This window comes from Sarcophilus harrisii, chromosome X, assembly GCF_902635505.1.
Source record: "Sarcophilus harrisii chromosome X, mSarHar1.11, whole genome shotgun sequence".
NCBI lineage: Eukaryota > Metazoa > Chordata > Mammalia > Dasyuromorphia > Dasyuridae > Sarcophilus > Sarcophilus harrisii.
In genome coordinates this window covers 5,950,769-5,969,546 of record NC_045432.1, presented here as the reverse complement: position 1 = coordinate 5,969,546, position 18,778 = coordinate 5,950,769, and the positions used below count along the sequence as shown (strand labels likewise).

The 18,778-nt window shown below is 43.3% G+C and overlaps 1 protein-coding gene across 1 annotated transcript in view; it reads left to right on the top strand.

The window, feature by feature from the left end:
• Positions 1 to 18,778, top strand: part of GAB3 (GRB2 associated binding protein 3) — a 54,740-nt gene that overhangs the window by 19,475 nt on the left and 16,487 nt on the right. Inside the window, exon 6 of the mRNA XM_031944372.1 lies at positions 17,773 to 17,854. Coding sequence (XP_031800232.1) covers positions 17,773 to 17,854 — 82 coding nt within the window. The remainder of the gene's footprint in view (positions 1 to 17,772; positions 17,855 to 18,778) is intronic.

Sequence of the window (18,778 nt, the reverse complement as noted above, 5' to 3'; positions counted from 1 at the left end):
CCTCTCTTTGAGGACTTGCCATTATTTTGTTGTGATCCACACAGTCAAAGGCTTTAGTGTAGTCAATGAAGCAAATGTAGATGTTTGTCTGGAACTCTCTCGTTTTCTCCATAATCCGGAGAACGTTGTCAATTTGGTTTCTAGTTCCTCAGTCTCTTCACAAAGCAGCCTGCTCTTCTGATAATTCTCGGTTCACATATTGTCGTAACTTAGTTTGCAGAATTATAAGCATAACCTAGCTGGCCTGTGAAATTAGTGCAATTGTTCCTTGGCATTTCTTTGGGATTGGAACATAAACTGATTTTTTTCCCTAATCCAGTGGCCCCTGTTGTTTTCCAAATTTGCCGGCATATCGAGTGCAGGCCTTTAGGCTTTTAAATAGCTCCGTTGGAATTCTTCCACTTCCATTAGCATCATTGTTAGCGATGCTTCCTAAGGTTTGCTTGGCTTTATTACCCAGGATGTCTGACTCTAGATCTGTAACCTCACCATTGTGATTCTCAATGATGTTAACCTCTTTCTTGTATAGTTATTTTGTGTTTTCTTGCTGCCTCTTCCTAATGTCTTCTGCTTTGGTTAGATCTACCACTTTTGTCTTTTATCATTTGCTTTTTTGAGTTCAGATAACACATAATATAGTTTTCTTCAGGCCTTTATTTTAACTTTATGTGAATCTTTGACTTTCAGGTGTGTTTCTTATAAGCAACATATCACATTCTGCCTGCTGATTCATTTTGCTCTCCCTTTCCATTTAATGTGTTAGTTCATTGTCTTCACATTCATAGTAACTATTGTTAATTGTGTCTATCTAGCCTGTCCTCTTAGGATTTTTTTCCTGGCACTTGTAATCTTATAAGTGAAATAGCTTGTTTCTTCTGTGAAGTAGTTCTACTTTTCTCCTTATGATTTTTCCTGACACTTGTAATCTTATAAGTGAAATAGCTTGTTTCTTCCGTGAAGTAGTTCTACTCTTCTCCTGACTACCCTCGATCCCAGAATCTTTACTCTTTTTTCCTTCTTTTTAAAAATTTCCCCTTTGTTGATCTATCTACTCTACCTTTCAAATCCCTCTCTATTCTTCCCTTATTGCTTTCTCTCTGTTTCCCTTTTGAGTTTAATCTTTGTGTGTATAATTGTGTTCAATCTTTATCTGATTTGGATAATGAGAAACCTTCATGAGAAACCTGTTTTCCCTCCACCTTCCTCCAAATCTACATTCTCTTCATCTTATACATTTCTGTTATTCAGTTATGGTCTTTTGCCATTTTTTCTTCCTTTATTCCCTAGGATTTTCCCCCAACTCTCTCATTTTTGTCTACTCCTAAGGCGAGTGAACAAAAATACCCAAATATGCTCCTTGATCCTTAAAGAGATCAGGATTCTGAAAGACATTTATTTCTTACCCCTCTATTAACATGTTAATAGTTAAGACAGGTAGAACAAAAATATGGAAAGATCCTCTTTGATTCTTAAAGAGAATAGGATTCTGAGAATTTCGTATCCCTCTATTAACATGTAGACAGTTCTCTTTGAATTAAATGAATATACGAGTATCTTTTTGTTTCTCTTGGCCACTTGTATATCCATTTCCAAATGTCTATGCAGTTTTGGCCTTTTCCTTAGGAATGTTTGGAAATTCTCTATTCAATCAATTTATCAATAAATATTTATTAAGTTCCCAGTATGTGTTGGGCACCTTTGCTAAGCACTGGGGATATAAAAAAAGAGATGAAAACCAGTCCCTTTTCTCGAGCCACCATGTAAAAAAACTTATCCAAAGCTCTATGCAGGAAGAATAGGAAATAATAGAGGGAGCTCATTGGAATTAAGAGGGGTTGGGAAAGGTTGCCTGTAAAACGGGGGTGAGGAGCAAATATAAGGCCCATAAAATTATTTGTCTAATCAACTGCAGGCAATGATGAGCTAAAAGCTAACTAGAACAACTCCCCTGCTGCTTGAGTTCTAGAAGACAATTTTGTGTGTCCTGAGAATGATGTTTTATATATCCAAATGGCCGTCTGCGAAAAAAGATTCTTCATTCCCCAAGTATTCTCTATGCCAATATTTTAGGGTGTTTGGAATTCCACTGCTGTGTAGTCATTCCTTAATTTAAACGCTGAATCTACAGGAATTCCTTCTAGCTCTTTGCCTCTTGGAATCCTTGACTTTCTTAAAGAGTTATTGAACTGAGGGTTCATGTCCCCAGAGAAGAAGCAGATTAGCTCAGAATCAGATAGATATATCTCAGTACTAGTTGGTCTTCATCATATCTCACCTAGACACCATCTATACAAATAGCAACCAGTCACTTCTGGTTAGACTCAGAAGGATGATAATGTTAACCAATGATTTATTTTCTCTGGTGAAATAGAATCTCCTTGAGGGCAGGATCTGGTTTTGGAGGAAAGGGCTGTTGTTATGCTTTCAATGCCCAAGTGCTTAATCAATACATGCTTGTGTCAATTGATTGAATGGTTGACTTACTAGGGATTGACTTTCAAGAAAAGCTCCAGGAAAGCTGCATGTTTTTCCCTAAGTACTATCACTGTTACTCTCCTAGCGGCCACCTGGAAAACAACTATACATGGTACATAGCCTTAGAATGTAAATAGTCCTTATTTTAAATAACCAGCAGTGGTGAGATGGAGCCCATTGACCAATCATTTAAAACAAAACCTATCTTTGATTTGATTTGATGCTTTGAGAAATCATGATACCTCTACTAAGAATTTACTTGGGAGATTGGCACCCAGCAGCATCTTCTTATCTTTTATGGTTCTCATCTATATCTTTAGATTAATCCTCCATAGAGGATACATCTAGCTCATTAAAGGCTTTTGTCTGCCAGTGACATACTGAAGTAGGAAATGGACAGAGGAAAAGATATCGACATGGATTATAATGTTTTCTCTATAAATTTTACAAATATAAAGCAAGCACCACAAAGTGGAGACCAAAAGCCTCAAAGATCACCTCAATGAAATTCAATTAAACATTTAGTAAGCACACATAATGTTCTTTGGATTGTGCTAAGAGTTGGTATTATGGGCCAGAACTCTGAACTTGAAACAATGGATGCTTACAAGGTACTAAGTCAGTGGAATTGATAGAGACAATAGTTATCTCATTTAGCATAGTTCAGTATGATCGATTTAACCCTACAAGGAGATGTTATGGGCCAGAACCTGAAACAAGGCACTAAGTGGAATTGAAGAGACAGTGGTTGAATCTAGTTTAACACTGATTTAATCCTACAACAAATAATGGTTTCCTAGTGATAGAATGATTGGTGTAAACTCAGTGTGCTATATATAAGGGAGAAGCCTCAGCCAGGGAGATTCAGAGACATTCGGAGAGATTCAGAGGGCAGAGAAGGAGGCAGGAGCTCAAGCCCTCGGAACCAAGGGGAGAAATTCAATTCGATCTTCGATCTTCCTGGTGGCTGGCCTGGACCCCTGCACTTCCCCCAATAAGACTAAGGCCAGACTGAAAGGCTCTCCAGAAAGCTGCCCAGCCCCAGGAAGGAGATAATAAAAGATCTGGACTGTAAGAAAGCTAACCGGGCCGCAGGAAAGGAGACAAGACTTGGAAAGAGACAAGAAAGGATTTGGACTTTACCTGGCTGCACTTGTGGTGATTATTGAACTGAAATGAAGGCTGCCTCCAGAAACCCCAAGACAACCTCAACAGAGAATATTATATTTTAGAGAGAATATTGCCAGTTGGCTTTACAAAGACAAAATGAAATAGTCCCTCAAGGAGCTTACATTCTCCTAAGGGGAACTGACATGTACATAAGTAAACATTGCAGCTAGGCGGCACAATGGATAAAGTGCCAGGCCTTAGTCAGTCAGGAAGACACATCTTCCTGAGTTCAAATCTGGTCTCAGATACTTATTAGCTATGTGCCCCTGGGCAAGTCACTAAACCCTGCTTGCCTCAGTTTCCATATCTGTCAAATGAGCTGGAGAAAGAAATGGCAAACTACTGTTGTTGCCAAATAAGGTCATGAAGAATTGGACGCAACTTAAACGATTGAACAACAGCAACAACAAGCAACTAAAGCTAATTAATTTCAGACTGAAGAGAATTGTGAGAACTTTAGGTAGAAGGGAAAGAGACATTATGAGAGGCCTCATGGGAGAAGTGGCATCTGAATTTTGCTTTAAAGAAAGCAAGAGACACAAGTAAAGGATGGAGGGCGTTCCAAGCACAGGAAAGTACCTGTATGTGCGGCTTTCATATATGTAGGACACTGGGGCCAGGTCTGGTCCTGTATATGTGGCCTGGAAAAGGGAAATGAGAAGAGAGAACATCTTGGGTACTGGGGACAGTCAGGGAAAATGCCCAGGGTCTAGAGGAGTGTCTTGTTTCAGAAACAGCCAGGAGGCTGATGTTTCTGGATTAAAGAGTGTGTGGGTGGATGTTTAAGGTGTAAGAAGACTGAATGAGTGAGGGTCAGGTCGGGGCGGGTTCAGATAATTTTGTTTTTGCTCCTGGAGGTGATAGGAAGCCATCGGAGTTGATTGAGTTGACCCTGAGCTTTAGGAAAATCACTTTGGCGGCTGAATGAAGGATGGGCTGGAGTGAGGGGAGACTTGTGGTGAGCAGATCATTTCATGTGGTCCAACTCATCTGGACTTCGTCACTGTCTTTAGAAGCTCATCTTTCTACAGGAAACTCTGAAACTCACAGTTCCTCAGGGCCCTGATCCTGAGTCCCTTCTGATTGGAGAGGGGGCCAGGGAAAGAAGGGGTCATCCCAGAGCTCCTCCTAGAGCCTCTCTTTGATGAGGGGGCACAGGGCCAACACTTCATCATTAGCCACCAGGTGGTAGCGTTTCATCAGGCCCCCCCATGCCACCATTCCCTCTAACCCATGTCCTTTTCGGCTTTTTTTATTTAATGTGTTCTTTTCTTCCATTAGACGGCGGGTTCCTTGAGGGCCTAGTGCCTGGCACAATAGTAAGTGTTGCCCAACAGGCTGACTGGCCAAGCAGCCGCCTATTGCCACAGTAACATGAAGTGATGAGGTCTGGGGCAGAATGGCGGCAGTGTCAAAAGAGAGAGGAACATGTTCAGGAGCTGAAGAGATGAGGTGAACTGGCCTTGGTTAGATTAGATGGGGTGAGAGATAGTGAGGAGCTGGAGCTGGCACCCAGATTGTAAACTGGGAAGACTGAAAAGTTGGTGGTCCCCTCAACAGTAATGGGAATGAAGGAAAAGGAGGAACGTTGGAATTTAAGATGTCAAAGGGACATCCAGTTCTAGCTCATTGTCCATCTGTACTTTTTGTCTCTCAAGAGTGTCCATCCTGGGGCAGCTGGGTGGTGCGGTGGTTAGAGCACCAGCCTTGAAGTCAGGAGGACCCGAGTTCAAATCTGGCCTCAGACACTTAACACTTCCTAGCTGTGTGACCCTGGGCAAGGCACTGAACCCCAATTGCCTCAGCAAAAAAAAAGTTTCCATCCAAATACGTGGTGAAATCTGGGCAATAGGCATTCTTCACCCACTGCATAGTAGCTGTGGAATCCCAAGTAAGAACTTGCTGAGTGATTGAAGATGTTTTCCAGGAGGTCCTACAATGTCCTGGGGCTCTATGCAATCAGCACACCATACATGAGCATCTGGGGATTTTACTCTTCTCAGTTTGGACAATGTGCTGGTCTCCTCTGACACGGTGGCAGATACTTTGGGGAATCTGCATCTCCTTATTCTATGCCTCCCATAGTGCTTAGTAATTAAAGTCACTGCAAATATTGGGCATTTCCCATGAAAAAGACTGGAAAGCAAAGAATGGCCAAGTCTTGCTGGGACGCCATGAATGAAACGTTTTCGGAGCTGAATAGGAAGGTACTCCACTTAACCCAGTGCTAGGACTTATGGAAAAACTGCTGTAATTTGAGGAGGAGGAGGAGGAGGAAAAGGGAGGAAGAGGCAGGCGGAGACTGCATCACACGGGACTGCTGGGGCTCGTGGAGGTCGATGGCCCTGCTTCTTTATTTTTGTCTAATTGCCCTTCAGATGAATGACTTTCCTTTCCCCTGCTCCAGACGTGTGTATCGCTAACATTCGCAATGCTCTTCGGCCATGATTAGCTAGCAAATGAGTTAGCCACCTGGAGCAGAGAGAATAGGAAATGGGAGGTTTTCCTGTGGTAACTGGGCGAGAGCTGGAAGAGAGAGAGACAGAGAAGGGACTACAGATGCAGATGGGAAAAAGAAAATACCTGAGACATAATTAACTGAGCTGGGAGTCCCAGGAGGCCGAGGAAAAGGGAGGAGCAGGGAGCGTGCCCTCCCCCCACTCCAGGGGGAGGTAAAATAGGAATGGTGGGTCATGTCCCTCACATAGCCCAGAGTAAGACTGGATTGTAGGTGAAAGGGAGAGTGGAGTGAGAAAGAGGAAGCATTTGGTAAAAGCTTTAAATACCAGTAACTGTGCTGGGGATGTAAAGAAAGGCAGGAAGGTATATGCGCATCGAAGCTATCCATAGTGTTCATGGAGCTAAGCTCTGAAGCACCACAGTGGGGTCAGGAGGTGACAGAGAAAGCTGAGATATGAACTGAAGCCTGACGGAGTTGAGGAGGGAGAGCTAGAGAAGACACTCATTAGTGACAAAATGGAAGTGTCTTGTGCCAGGAATTCCAAGCGTGGTAGTGGAGCTCTTTTGGAGAAAGGTGGGAAGGGACCAGACTTTGAAAGGATTTTCGGTTCGATTCTGGAAGTGTACCTAGAGTTTGTTGAATAGGAGAGTGATGGAGTCAGCCCTGTGCCTGAGGATGATGACTCTGGCAACAGATGGGAGAAGGGAAGGGACTTGAGCCAGAGGAACTAGCACGAGTCTGGGCACAAGGGGATGACCTTGTATCAAGGTGTTGGCTGTATGTGTGTGAAGAGAAGGGGACACATTCGGGAGCTATTATCATGTTCTGTTTTGCATACATAGAGTTTGCGATGTCGAAGGGAGCTGCTGAAATGTACAGGACGCTCCGAAGAGGGGAGTGCCCCATTTTGGGGAGAGCCCCTGTTAACATAGCATTCGTAGGCTACGTAACATAGCGGATGATTGGAAGAAATACAAGCACAGCGTATTAACAAGGGAAAACATTTCGGAACGTGAGGTGGTCATTTATGTGGCCCCACCTCGTGGGGCCCCAATGTCGTGACTCAAGAATATCGTTACCGGTTTGACATAACTGGCCAACTCTTTGCTCCAGAGGTCAGAGACCCTGCAATGTGCATACATACATACATATATGTATATGTTTGTATACAGATATGCATTTTTACATGGATAGGATTTTCTGGGGGGAAGGTAGAAAGAGCTCTTTGTTGCTTCACATGGTCATCACTACCACTAAACCAAGAAGAACACTGCCTCTTGATTCTCAGGGATAGTGTTTTCAGTACTCCAGTGAGAACCCCAGCCTGGGTGAACAGTGCCATTTTGAACATGCTTGTCAACACAACACAGAAAGCATCTAGATACAATTCTCACTTGGGATTTAGAAAGATCGAGGATGCGGTTCTCCCAGCAGTCCAGAGCCTCCACACACATGCACATGCGGTCACTTTAAGCAGAGCATCAGCCAGTGATTCTGACCCTGGCCCTGGCCGCCTCCCTCCCTGGGTGTCGGGGTTTATTTTGGCCCCAATAGGTGTCAATAGTGTGTCTTTGCCAACTTCTTCTCCCATGGGCAACTCTGTGGCCAAATCAGCTCGGTTCTTTTATTAGTGAAAACATAAGTTATTGGCAGTGATGGAGAACCACCACGATAGGCTGACATTTGGAGTAGTCTGTCGAAAGCGATCAATTATTTTGTGCCGAATTGAACAGGAGCTTTAATTTAGGTGCTCAGATGGCCAACTAGAATGAGATTAGACCCTTTTCACCATTGAGAAGAGGCCTAAGCTTCAGTCAGCCCACTGATGGCTGGTCTTTGAATCTCTCCACTTGCCTGCTCCTCTCATCAGCTCCAACAAAAACACAATTGAACTGTAAAACATGCCTGTCTCCTCCATCCTTCTGATTCCCAAGGCTTTACTGTCTCCCAAGGGAAAGATGGAGAGGAGATTGGAGAGATTTCTGCCAAAACGGCCTGAAATAAAGCTCTCGGGGCTGTCTCGGAAGCTGGCAGGCAGACTGGTTGCCTGACAACCATATATTCTTATGATCAACACAGATACACCTGGATATCTCATTTTGAAGAGGTGATGTGCATTTTCTCCACAATCTCTGCCAGCTCCTTTTCTGGCCCCCCGCTTTTTGGGTTTTGGTTGTTTGGGGGTTTTTTGGTGGTTCTGAACTTAAGCACCAGAGGAAGAGAGACCACTTCCATGCATACTGCAGAACACACACAAAAATAGAATTCTATATGAAAGCATGAATTACCATTTTATATCACTTGATTTTAAAAAATTACATAAGAAATTCTATGCATGACTTGAAAATCTGTCCTGATTTTTAAAACATACTTCAAGAGGTCTCTTTTTTTTGGTATTACTATTGTTTCTCCTTCTCCTCTTTTCCAGTTAATCAAGAAAAAGAAAAAGGGGAAAAAACAAGCATCTTTTCAATAGATAGGCACAGTCAAGCAAAAAGCATCCACCCAGTGGCCATGTCCAAGGATGTGACTCTTTCTTTGTGCACCTTGAGTGCAGCCCTTCTCTCTTAGGATGTGGAAGATTCATCACGGATCCTCTGGAGACCTGGGTGATCCCTGCATTGATCAGAGAACTTAAGTCTCCAAGGGTGCCTTTCTTTAGTGTTGTTGGTCTTAAATAACTCGTTCTCCTGGTTTCTCTCACTTCCCTCTGCCCCAGTTCACAATACCCAGGATTCTCTGAAAGATTCTCTCGTCATTTCGTGGAGTGCTTTAATGTTTCATTGCATTCGTATACCACAGCTTGTTCATTGCCCAGTTGTTTAAGATGAAATGGAGAAAACAAGAATTTTATGAAACACCTACTACATGCCAGGCATTGTGCTAAGCACATTATGAAGCTTATCTCATTGGATCCTCACAACATTGGGAGATGGGTGCTGTTACTGGCCCCATTTTATAGTGAAGGAAAAGGAAACAGAGGTGAAATGGCTTGCCCAGGGTCACCTAGCTAATAAGTGTCTGAAGCTAAATTTTGAACTCGGGTCTTCCCGACTCCATGCCCAGTACTCTATCCACAGTGCCACCTAGCTGTCTCTAGGAAGCAGTTGAAGACATCTCTGAATTTTCTAGTTTTGTTTTTTAATTTCTCTTCTTCTTTTAGCCTCCTTTCCCTTTGGGAACCTTTTGGGGTTTGTTTTGCTTATGAATTTCTTCCCTGTTACTACCTTTCCTCTTAAATAGCCTCTCCCTGCCTCGTGGTTGGTTTCCTTGTTAACTCCAGTATATGTTTTTGCCAAATTTTGTGTGTACACATTTATTCATGTTTACATTCAACCCTCTTTTGTCAATTTCACATAATAGTCTACCCCCTCCCCTCTTCCTCCATATTTCTAAATTCTTCTCTTATTACCCCAGTGACGAGAAATAGCACGTTCTATCCCCTTTTCTTTCTTTCTTTTTGTACTAATGTTTTCCTACTTTACTGGCTCTTCTCTTCTCCTTCTTCAAATCCTCAGAATAGAACCCCGAGGTCCTCTGTTTTTCTTTCCCTCAAAACCTTTAAAAAACATTAAGTCTGAAATGTGAATATTCTCCCTGCAACCCCTTCACGTTAAATCAGACAGATCCTTCCGATCGCTCAAATTACCTTTCTAAGTTTTTCTCTGTTTTTCAAAGTTCCTACCCATGAGACTCTGATCTTTGCATCATAAATACTTGAAAGCTCTCTATTCCCCTACAAATCCTTTCCCCACTCTCCTCCTGGCACGGATAGGAATATACTCAGCTTTGCAAGGTATGTTATTCTTGGTTGTAATCCCATATCTTTTGTCTTTTGGACATTCCAAGATCTCCTCTGATTTTTAGTAAAAGCTGCCGGATCTTGTGTGAACCTGACTGTGATTCCCTGATGCTTGAACTGCTTCTTTCGATATGTGTGTAATAGTTTTTATTTGGCATGGGAACTCTGGATTTTGCCCTTGACGTTCCTAGCACTCTTCTTTTTGGGGGTTCATTTCAAGCAGCAATTAGTGAATTCTTTGTTTCTATCTTCACTTTGCCTTTCAATTCTACTAGATCTAGACAGCATTCATTTGTGATTTTTTAAAATACAGTGTCCAGACTTCTTGTTATCATAGTGCGTAGGAAGCCCAATGCTCCTTTAGTTATTTCTCCTTGACCCACATTTCAGGTCAGTTTTAAAAAAATAGATTTCTTACATTTTCTTCTATTTCAGGGGTTCCTAACCTGGGTCCTGTGAACTAGTTCTTTAAAAAACATTGTGATAACTGTATATCAAGGGTATTGGTTTTATTTATAACCCTCTGTATTTTATTGTATGTATTTAAAAGTATTCTGAGAAAGAGTCCATAGGCTTTATTGGGCTTCCAAGGGGGTCCATGATACAGAAAAAGCAGCCTACTTTTTCTAATCCTTTGTTTTTGTTCTCATTTTTCTATCTGATGGAGTCAATAATTTCTGTTTTTCATTAATCTAGTTTCCAGGGATTCAATTTCTTGGGGAAAATTGTCCACTTTCTTTTCTATTCTTCTTTTAATTCTTTCCTCCAAGGCTTTTATTAAATTGCTTTTCTTTCCTGCTTCATTTTCCCTAGGTATTCACGTATGGGAGTGCATTTTCTGGATTTATGGAAAATCCCTTTTTTCTTTTGAGTCACTGTTTGCAGTTGTTATGGAATCAGATATTTATTGGTTGGGATCGTTTTCTATTTATTCATCTCTCCAGCTTTCATTCTTGAGTTGGGTGGGAGTTTTGTTCCAGGGTTAGGCTCTGCCATTTGCTGCCTTTTTTGATTAGATGGTCAGTTTTGCTTTTTCTTTTGCTTCCTTCCCTGGGTTCCTGAGCTGACCTTCACTTTCTAAAAATTCCTCGGGGTTTTGAAGGAGTTTTAGGACTCTTTCTTGCTGTCTCAAAGTGAAGTTAGAGATCTCAGAGTCCTTGTGCCTCAGTTGTCCCGGTCTGAGTATTTTGGTCAGCATGCTGTTGGGCTCAGTTGCTGTCGCTCCCTAAGCCTCCAAGGTGTGGGCTCTGCTCTTGCCACTTCTGAACACAGCTTTTCGTGTTGATTGTTATCCTATCTTTAGTTATGCTGGGGGCTTGTTTGCCTTTGTTTGTGTTGGTGTTGACTGCTGAAAACCCCCGCCTTCCAGCTGCTGACTCATCTCTTAGTCTCTAGAGTAGAAATAACTTCCTATGGTTTTAGCCATTGGTCTGGTGCAAGCTTCAGGGTCGAGAGCTGGGATTGAGGTTCTGCCTCCTGTTGAGGCGTCCATTTTGGCCACTTCTGGTGGCCATATCTTCCCACTCAGGGGTCAAAGCTCAGCATCCTTCTTCATTCTTCCCTTTCCCTCTCCCTCACAGCTGACAGTTTTGTAGGTCTTATTGTTTCATCTCTGTTGATAGCTGGCCCCTTCATCCTCTATTACCAGCCCAAGTCAGACACGTCATAACTATTGTGCTCCTATTTCCCCACTTCACAATAATCCATGATTCTGGAATCGGGAAACTCTAACACATACCGTGTGACTCTAGGTAAGTCATTTAAGTTCTCAGGGTGCTGGGCTACTTTCTAAGATGATAGACTGCCAGCCAGTGTCCATTTGCATCCATAGGAGCTTCTTAATCAGGAACTCCTTAAACCAATGAAATCACAGGAGTCATCCCTCCCCAACCCCCAGTATACGGGATTTCAGTGATTCCAGCCAAAAACAAGAAAAAGGATTTGGCCACACCCTGCTGGCCAACTTTCTGTTCTGAGTGAGTTTCTCAGACATAAATCACTGAAGTCCTCAGTTGACAGGCCTGGTGTCAGCTCACCCTTTGTAATGTTTTACAGGCCCAGAGAATTTCCTGCACCTTCTCATAGTTGAGCCTTACAACCCTGTGCACAAGTATCATTACCCTCTGTTAGAGAGTAGGATCATGGGATGCTAGTTCAGTAGCTCTTTTCCCTTTAATATATAAACTCCTCACAAAGGGAGTCTCCTGTTATTTTACCTTCTCACTACATTCAGGCTTCTGACTTTGACATCCCATCAAAGCTGCTCTCTTCATGGCCAAATCCAGTGGCTTTTCCTCCATCCCCATTCTCCCTGATCTCTCCGCAGATTTGGGCACTGGATTGCTCTCTCCTTCTGGACACTCTCTTCTCCAGGTTTTTAGGATACTGGTTTCTCCTAATTCTCTTCCTATCTCTTGGATCGGAACTTATCCAAGTGTTTTGCTGAACCTTTCTCCGGCTTACATCTGCTAACTACAAGTGTCTGCTCTGTTCTGGGCCCTCTTCTCCCTCTAGACTTCTCCACTTGGGGGGATCTCAGTAGCTGCTGTGGAGTTAATGACCATCTCTGTAGATCAATTTTTGTAATCTCAAAATCTTTCCTAACTCGCATCTTTAACTGCCTATTGGACGCTTCAAATTGGATGCCCCGTGAGCATATTAAACTCAACATATCTCCAATGGAAGTTATCATCTTTCTCCCCCAAACCCTCCTGTCTTTGTAACTCCCTTATTCCCAGTGAATCCAGTCACTGGCCTTCACCTTCGACTCCTCACTTTCTATCAGCACGTCCTACCCTCCCCGTCCGATCTGCTGTTGAGGCCAAAATTTGTTGAGTTTACTTGTAACACTTCCTTTTTTTCCTGTGTCATTGTTACTTGCCTTCATACAGGTCCTGATCAACTTCCACCTGGACTATTGAAGAAACCTTCTTGGTCAATCTTCCTGCCTCAAATTTTTTCCCACTCAAATCCATCTTCAACTCAGCTTCCAAATGAACTTTTCTAAAAGGCAGCCGGGACCATGGCCACAGCCTATTCCATAAACTACAGTGATTTCCTATCACCTCTAGCATCAAATAGAAAACCCTCTGCTTGGCTTTTCAAGCCCCTGGCATTCTACGCCCCACCCCCCGTAGTAAGCCTAATGCACACACATTTTGATCCAGTAGCAGCGGCCCCTTTGCTCTTCCTCATACACAGTTCTTCATACACAATACTCCATCGCCTAAGTCTGAGCGATTTTCCTGCCTGTCCCTCATCCCTTCTCATCTTCACTTCTAGGCTTCACTAGCTCCTGTCAAGTCCCAGCTAAACCTCATTATGTACAGGAAACCTTTCCCCATCCCTTTCGATGCAAGTGTCTGCTCTCTGCTGATTATTTCCAGTCTATCCTGTATAGATCCTGCTTTTTGTGGCTGTTTACCTGTGGTCTACCTGGTTAGACTATGACTTTTTCCAGGGTGGGGACGGTTTTTCTCACTTTCTTTGTATTCCAGCGCCTGACACATAGTAAATGTTGACTGGCTGACTGGGGAGAGATTTTGTATGAAAGAAGGGGAATTGGATCACTCAGGGTCACCCACAGAGTAACGGGCACATCTGGGATCCAAGCTCTGGTCTTCTGCCTCTCAGTGTAGCCTCAAGCTTCTTATCCTTTAAAGCCTTAGATGGCCTTGATTCTAACCCTGACACTTGACTAGCTGTATGATCTTCTACTCCCTCACTGAGCCTCTGGTTCCTCCTCTGAAAGATTTTCAGATTCCTCTCTCTATTGTTGTTCAGTTGTTCCTTTGTCAATGATGAAGACAAATAGGTGGAGTCACTTGGGGAGGGGTCACATGGCCAAGTGCTGAGGCTAAATTTGAGCCAGATTTTCCTTGACTCCATCCACTGCAGCGTTCCCAGTTGCCTTTCTTTCCCAACTGTCTCTTATTGTCCTCCCAGCCACCCAGCCAGTCTTTCTTTGGCACTGTCTCATTTTGCTCCTCTGACTGAAAACTCTCCATGGCTCCCTCTACCCCTGGAACATCAAATCCTAACTTTTCTGTTATCTCTACTACCTCTGGAGAAAAAGAAAACTTGCAGAAAATATGCACGTATTACTCCCTGGGGGCTCATTTTCCCAACTCCCTATTGTCTCTGGTCCTATCAAATGTTGTTCTTTCTTTCTTTCTTTCTTCTTCCTCTCTCTTTTCTTCCTTCCTTTCCTTCCTTCCTTCCTTCCTTCCTTCCTTCCCTCCCTCCCTTCTTCCTTCCTTCCTTCCTTTCTTCCTATAATATTAGCTTTTCATAAATAATATTAGTATTTCCTTCCTTCTTTTTAATATTAGCTTTTCAAAAATAATATTAGTATTTTCAAAATAGATGCAAAGATAACTGCTCACATTCATCCTTGCAATACCTTGTCTCCAAATTTTTTTCCCTTCCTCCCCTCTTCCCCCCTTCCCTGAACACCAAGTAATCCAGTATAGCTTAAACATCTGCAATTCTTCTAAACATCTTTTCACATTTATCATGATGCAAAAGAAAAATCAGCTCAAAAGGAGAAAAGAGAAAACAAAAACCAAGCAAACAAACAACAACCACAAAAGGTGAAAATAACTATGCTTTGATCCACATTCAATCTCCATAGTTCTCTCTCTGGATGCAGATGGCTTTTTCCCTCCCGAGTCTATTGGAATTGCCTTAAATCACCTCATTGTTGAAAAGAGTTGTTGATATTTCTCGTAACCTTATGGGGATCCAGCCTTCTAAACACTAGCTCACAAGCCCCCACTGGTGTGTTTGTCCCCTCCCAACACAAATTCAGTAAACTCCATTATTTAGCAAGTGCACTTACTCAGATAGCTTAGCAAGGACATGAGGGACACACACTCAAAAATATACCTAGAACCCAGGCTGGGGTGAGTACAAACTTGATGCACAGTAGTAGTAAGGCTCACCTTCTGTCAAGGCGACCTTTCCAGGACTGCAGGATCTTTCTGTCTATAGAGTACAATGTTCATCACAAGGTATCATGTGTTAGTGATTGAGGCATCCATCTTCACTGTTGAGTCGGGTTGGTTCTTTGCTTCCCCTATTCAACAAATCCTTCTGGGCTCAAAATCAAGCCTCCAATCAGCCACTCCACCTAAAGTAATTAGTTTCAATTGGGTCTTTCAGTAGCTTTCTCAGGGAATGTTACTGTAGATGTGCAGCTGGGGCCAAGAAGAGGAATTGAGTCACCCAGGAGAAGCAAATTCACTGACTTACATATTTACCTCTTCACAGACTTGTACAATTCTGATCATTCCAGCAAATGGGCGAAGGCTTCTTGATAACTGCAGGCTTCTGGCTTTTTGTTTAATGGCTCTGCTTTTTAGCTTTTTATTTGTTTTTGAAGCTTTTGCAAGCTTTGCTAGGCCCCCATTTTCATGTATAATTAATCACAACAATTTCCCTGAAACGGCCGGGTCCAAAAATGTGTGTGTCGTTCTGAGTCTGTCTCCTCTCTGTTAGGAGGTGGGTGCCACTACCTCATCAACAATTCTCTGGAGTCCTGGATTAGCTTTCTTAACTCTAAGTGTACATTAACAGGGTTTCAAGACAGAGGCAGTCTTGAATCTGATAGTTTCCCAACAAAATTGAAATCATTTAAGCATTTGGATTCATCAGGCACTATCAAGTTGAGTTTCCAACTGTAAATGATTTTTCTGTGCAGGTGAAGGCAGACTTTTTATCCGATTCATTATAAAGTAAGGAATAATGTGGTAACTACATGATGCAATATAGCGTTGAACTGCTTGGAATAATTTATTTAATTTTGGTTTCAAATCCCATTGGCAAAGGGAAAGGAAGAGAGATCCATGTAGGTATCATTAATGTGCCTGACCTCACCAATGCAGAATTGGGCAGGTACATGAAGCAGGAGGAAAGGGGCACAATTGATTGGAAAAGCAGATGAGCATTGCCTTCAAGTGTGGGATGACAGACGGCCAGTCCCATGGCTCTCTGAATACTCACTGGATTGCAGATTTAGATCGCTTCTTTTCATTGTAAAGATGCATAAATTGAAGGTCACATGAATTATCTACCAAACCGGTACTTGAATCCAGAACCTCGAACTCCAGACATTCTATCGGATTTCCTGGACTTCCTGTGGAAGACCTTTTGCAGGGTTTCCAGGAGGACCCATGCAGGAATTCCATAGAGCAAAAAGGGGTAGCTGGTGGAACCCAAGCCCAAAGGGCCAGTACCCCCAAGGTTCCCAAGTTCAGGCTGATAAATAATAGTCCTAAGGAGTTATAGTGAAGACGTGAAACTTCATTCATTCATTCACTTGCTAAAAACTCCCGTGAGCTAGCTGAGCTGTGTGGCAACTGCCCCCGGTACCCGGGAGAGAAGGGGATTTGTAGAGTCTGGCTCTGAAGTCCGTACCAGCTAACCCTTATTTAGGCAGAGCCTTGAAGAGGAGGGGTTCCAGGGAATGTCATTTCAGGGAATTCAGTTCTAACCAGAAGGTGAGGCTGGAGGTGGAGATGAACACCCCGAAGAGTAGCAGTTTTGAAATAAAGTGGAAGGGTGATCTCAAGGTGTCAAGGGCAGCCTTTCAGGGCTGGCTCCAGGATGTAGACCTGCCAGGATGGAGGTAGGCTCATCTATCATAGCTCAGGAGGAAGGAGAACTTGACCCTCCTGACTCAGGAAGGAGGAAGGCTGCCTTCTTGTCCCTCGGTAGGAAGGGAGGGCAGTGCACAGGCAGTCCCCTCTTCCCTCAGGAAGGCCCCATCCCAGGAGATAGATCTGTCAAGAGGGAGGAATGAAGGCCTCCATCAAGACATAGATCTATCACTGCCCATATTTAATGTATAACATATTACTTGCTGTCTTGGGGAGGGGGTGGTAATGGAGGGAAGGAGGAAAAAATTTTAACTACAAAGTCTTACAGAAATGAATGTTGAAAACTATCTTGTATGTATTTAAGAAATAAAATACTGTGGGTGAAAAGGCCTGTCAGGAGCCAGGAAAAGCCAACCCTTTATCCATGCATCCATCCATCATTGTCAGAAGACCCGCATTCAAACCCCTCTTCTTGTGTCCTGTAGAACAAATTATTTCATTGCTCTGGGTCCTAGCTTCCTCATCTGTAAAATGGGAAGGGTAGGTCAGACTGAGAAACCTCTACAATCCCTTCAAGCTTTCAGTCTGTAATCTTAAGCGACCCTGGGCAAATAACTTTCCTTCTCTGAGACTCAGTTTCTTCCTCTGTTAAATGAGGATGTTGGACTCCAATGTCCTAATTGCTATTAAGGAGGAGTTTCCCCATTTGATAGTTCCCATATATTTATAGATTGAGCCCCACCCCCCCTTTTTGAAATCTAGTTCTTATACTTCCAAGGTTCATAGGTTCAGAGCTGGAGATCGGCTTAGAGCCTATACTCTCATCACAGAGATGAAGGGATACTGAAGCCCGAAAAGGTCGGGACTTGCTCAGGGTCATTCAGCTAGTAAGTGTTGGAGGTGGCATTTGAAAGTCTTCCTACCTTTTGAGTAGGTTATCCTACCTCTTTGCTCATCTCTTCCATTTACTGTGGCCCTAAAATCCATTCATCCTCTGGTTAGCAATGAGTTAGCCTGGGGATTCCAGGCTTCCCACTCCTCTCCTCCGGGATGCCTTGTCTCCACACCCTGCTCTCTGATGCCCACTGCAGAGTGGACAAGAAGGCAAAGGAAGAAAGGAAAACTCTAGTTTTTTGGCTGCTTGGCTGCGAAAAGTGGTGACTTTGACCCGTGGATGCTATGTGCGTCCATTTTATCTGGGCCGTAGTCTCCTCGTTTTAGTATGGATGATTGCAATCTAACTGTCAGCTTTTATTTTTTGGTAGCACGCCCACCCCCTCTGGACTTGGGGAACCTTTCTACTATCCGGGAGCATTCAGCTTTGACCAGGACTTGGACTGTGCCTTAGTAAGTCATGAAAAACTGTTGTCTGTCTCGTCTGCTGCCTTCCTCTCTTTCCTTCTCCCCCTCCCCCACTCTAGCACGGAATGGTGATTGATAGAAGGCCAGAGAACGGGGCTTTTGTCAACTATCTCCGTGTAGATAACGCAGGCGCGCCCTAGAATTATCTGGGAATCCTTCCAGCCAGCACGGAACCTTTGGGATCTCGGCTTTGCCAATGCAGTTAGCTCCCATAACACCAAAGACCACTTAGAAGCTAAACCTTCTCCGATGAGAGTAGGATTTGGCCCACCCCAAAAATGAAAGTTAGCTGAATGGAGCCTGGTACGGTGAGACCATCTCCTTTCTTTGGTTCTATTTCCCATTCATTGTAAGCAGTGACTGTTCCATTTTTCATCTCTGTCTCCTTGGTGTTTGGGATAGGGCATCACACACAGTAGGTACTTAAGAGGTGCTTGCCGGATTGCCTCAGTTGCCCTGGATCATAAAGTCGGCGTAATCTCCAGTCAGTACATTAGAGTGTAGGAATCATTTTGTACAGGAAGCCTTCCCCAAGCCCTCTTCATTCCGCCGGTTTCCCTCTGTTAATTATTTCCTCTTTATACTGTATCTAGCTTGCTTTGTTTGCATGGCTCCCTCAGTGATTGTGAGCTTTTTGTGGGCAGGGACTGCCTTTTAGCTCTATTTTTTGTATCCAGCACTTAGCACATACTAGGTATTTAATAGATGTTTATTAGTTAATTGAGTGACAGAGCTATGAATGAGTATCGAGTTTGTTCTAGACTCTAAAGGACTTGGCTCCATCCTTGGACCATTAGGTGCAATGCAGTACTGTGCTCCATCATTGATGGGGTGAGTTTCCAGCCTGCTGAATATATCACCAGCTGACTTACGGGGATCATCTTCCTGCCTTTGCCCCTTGATTTAGAA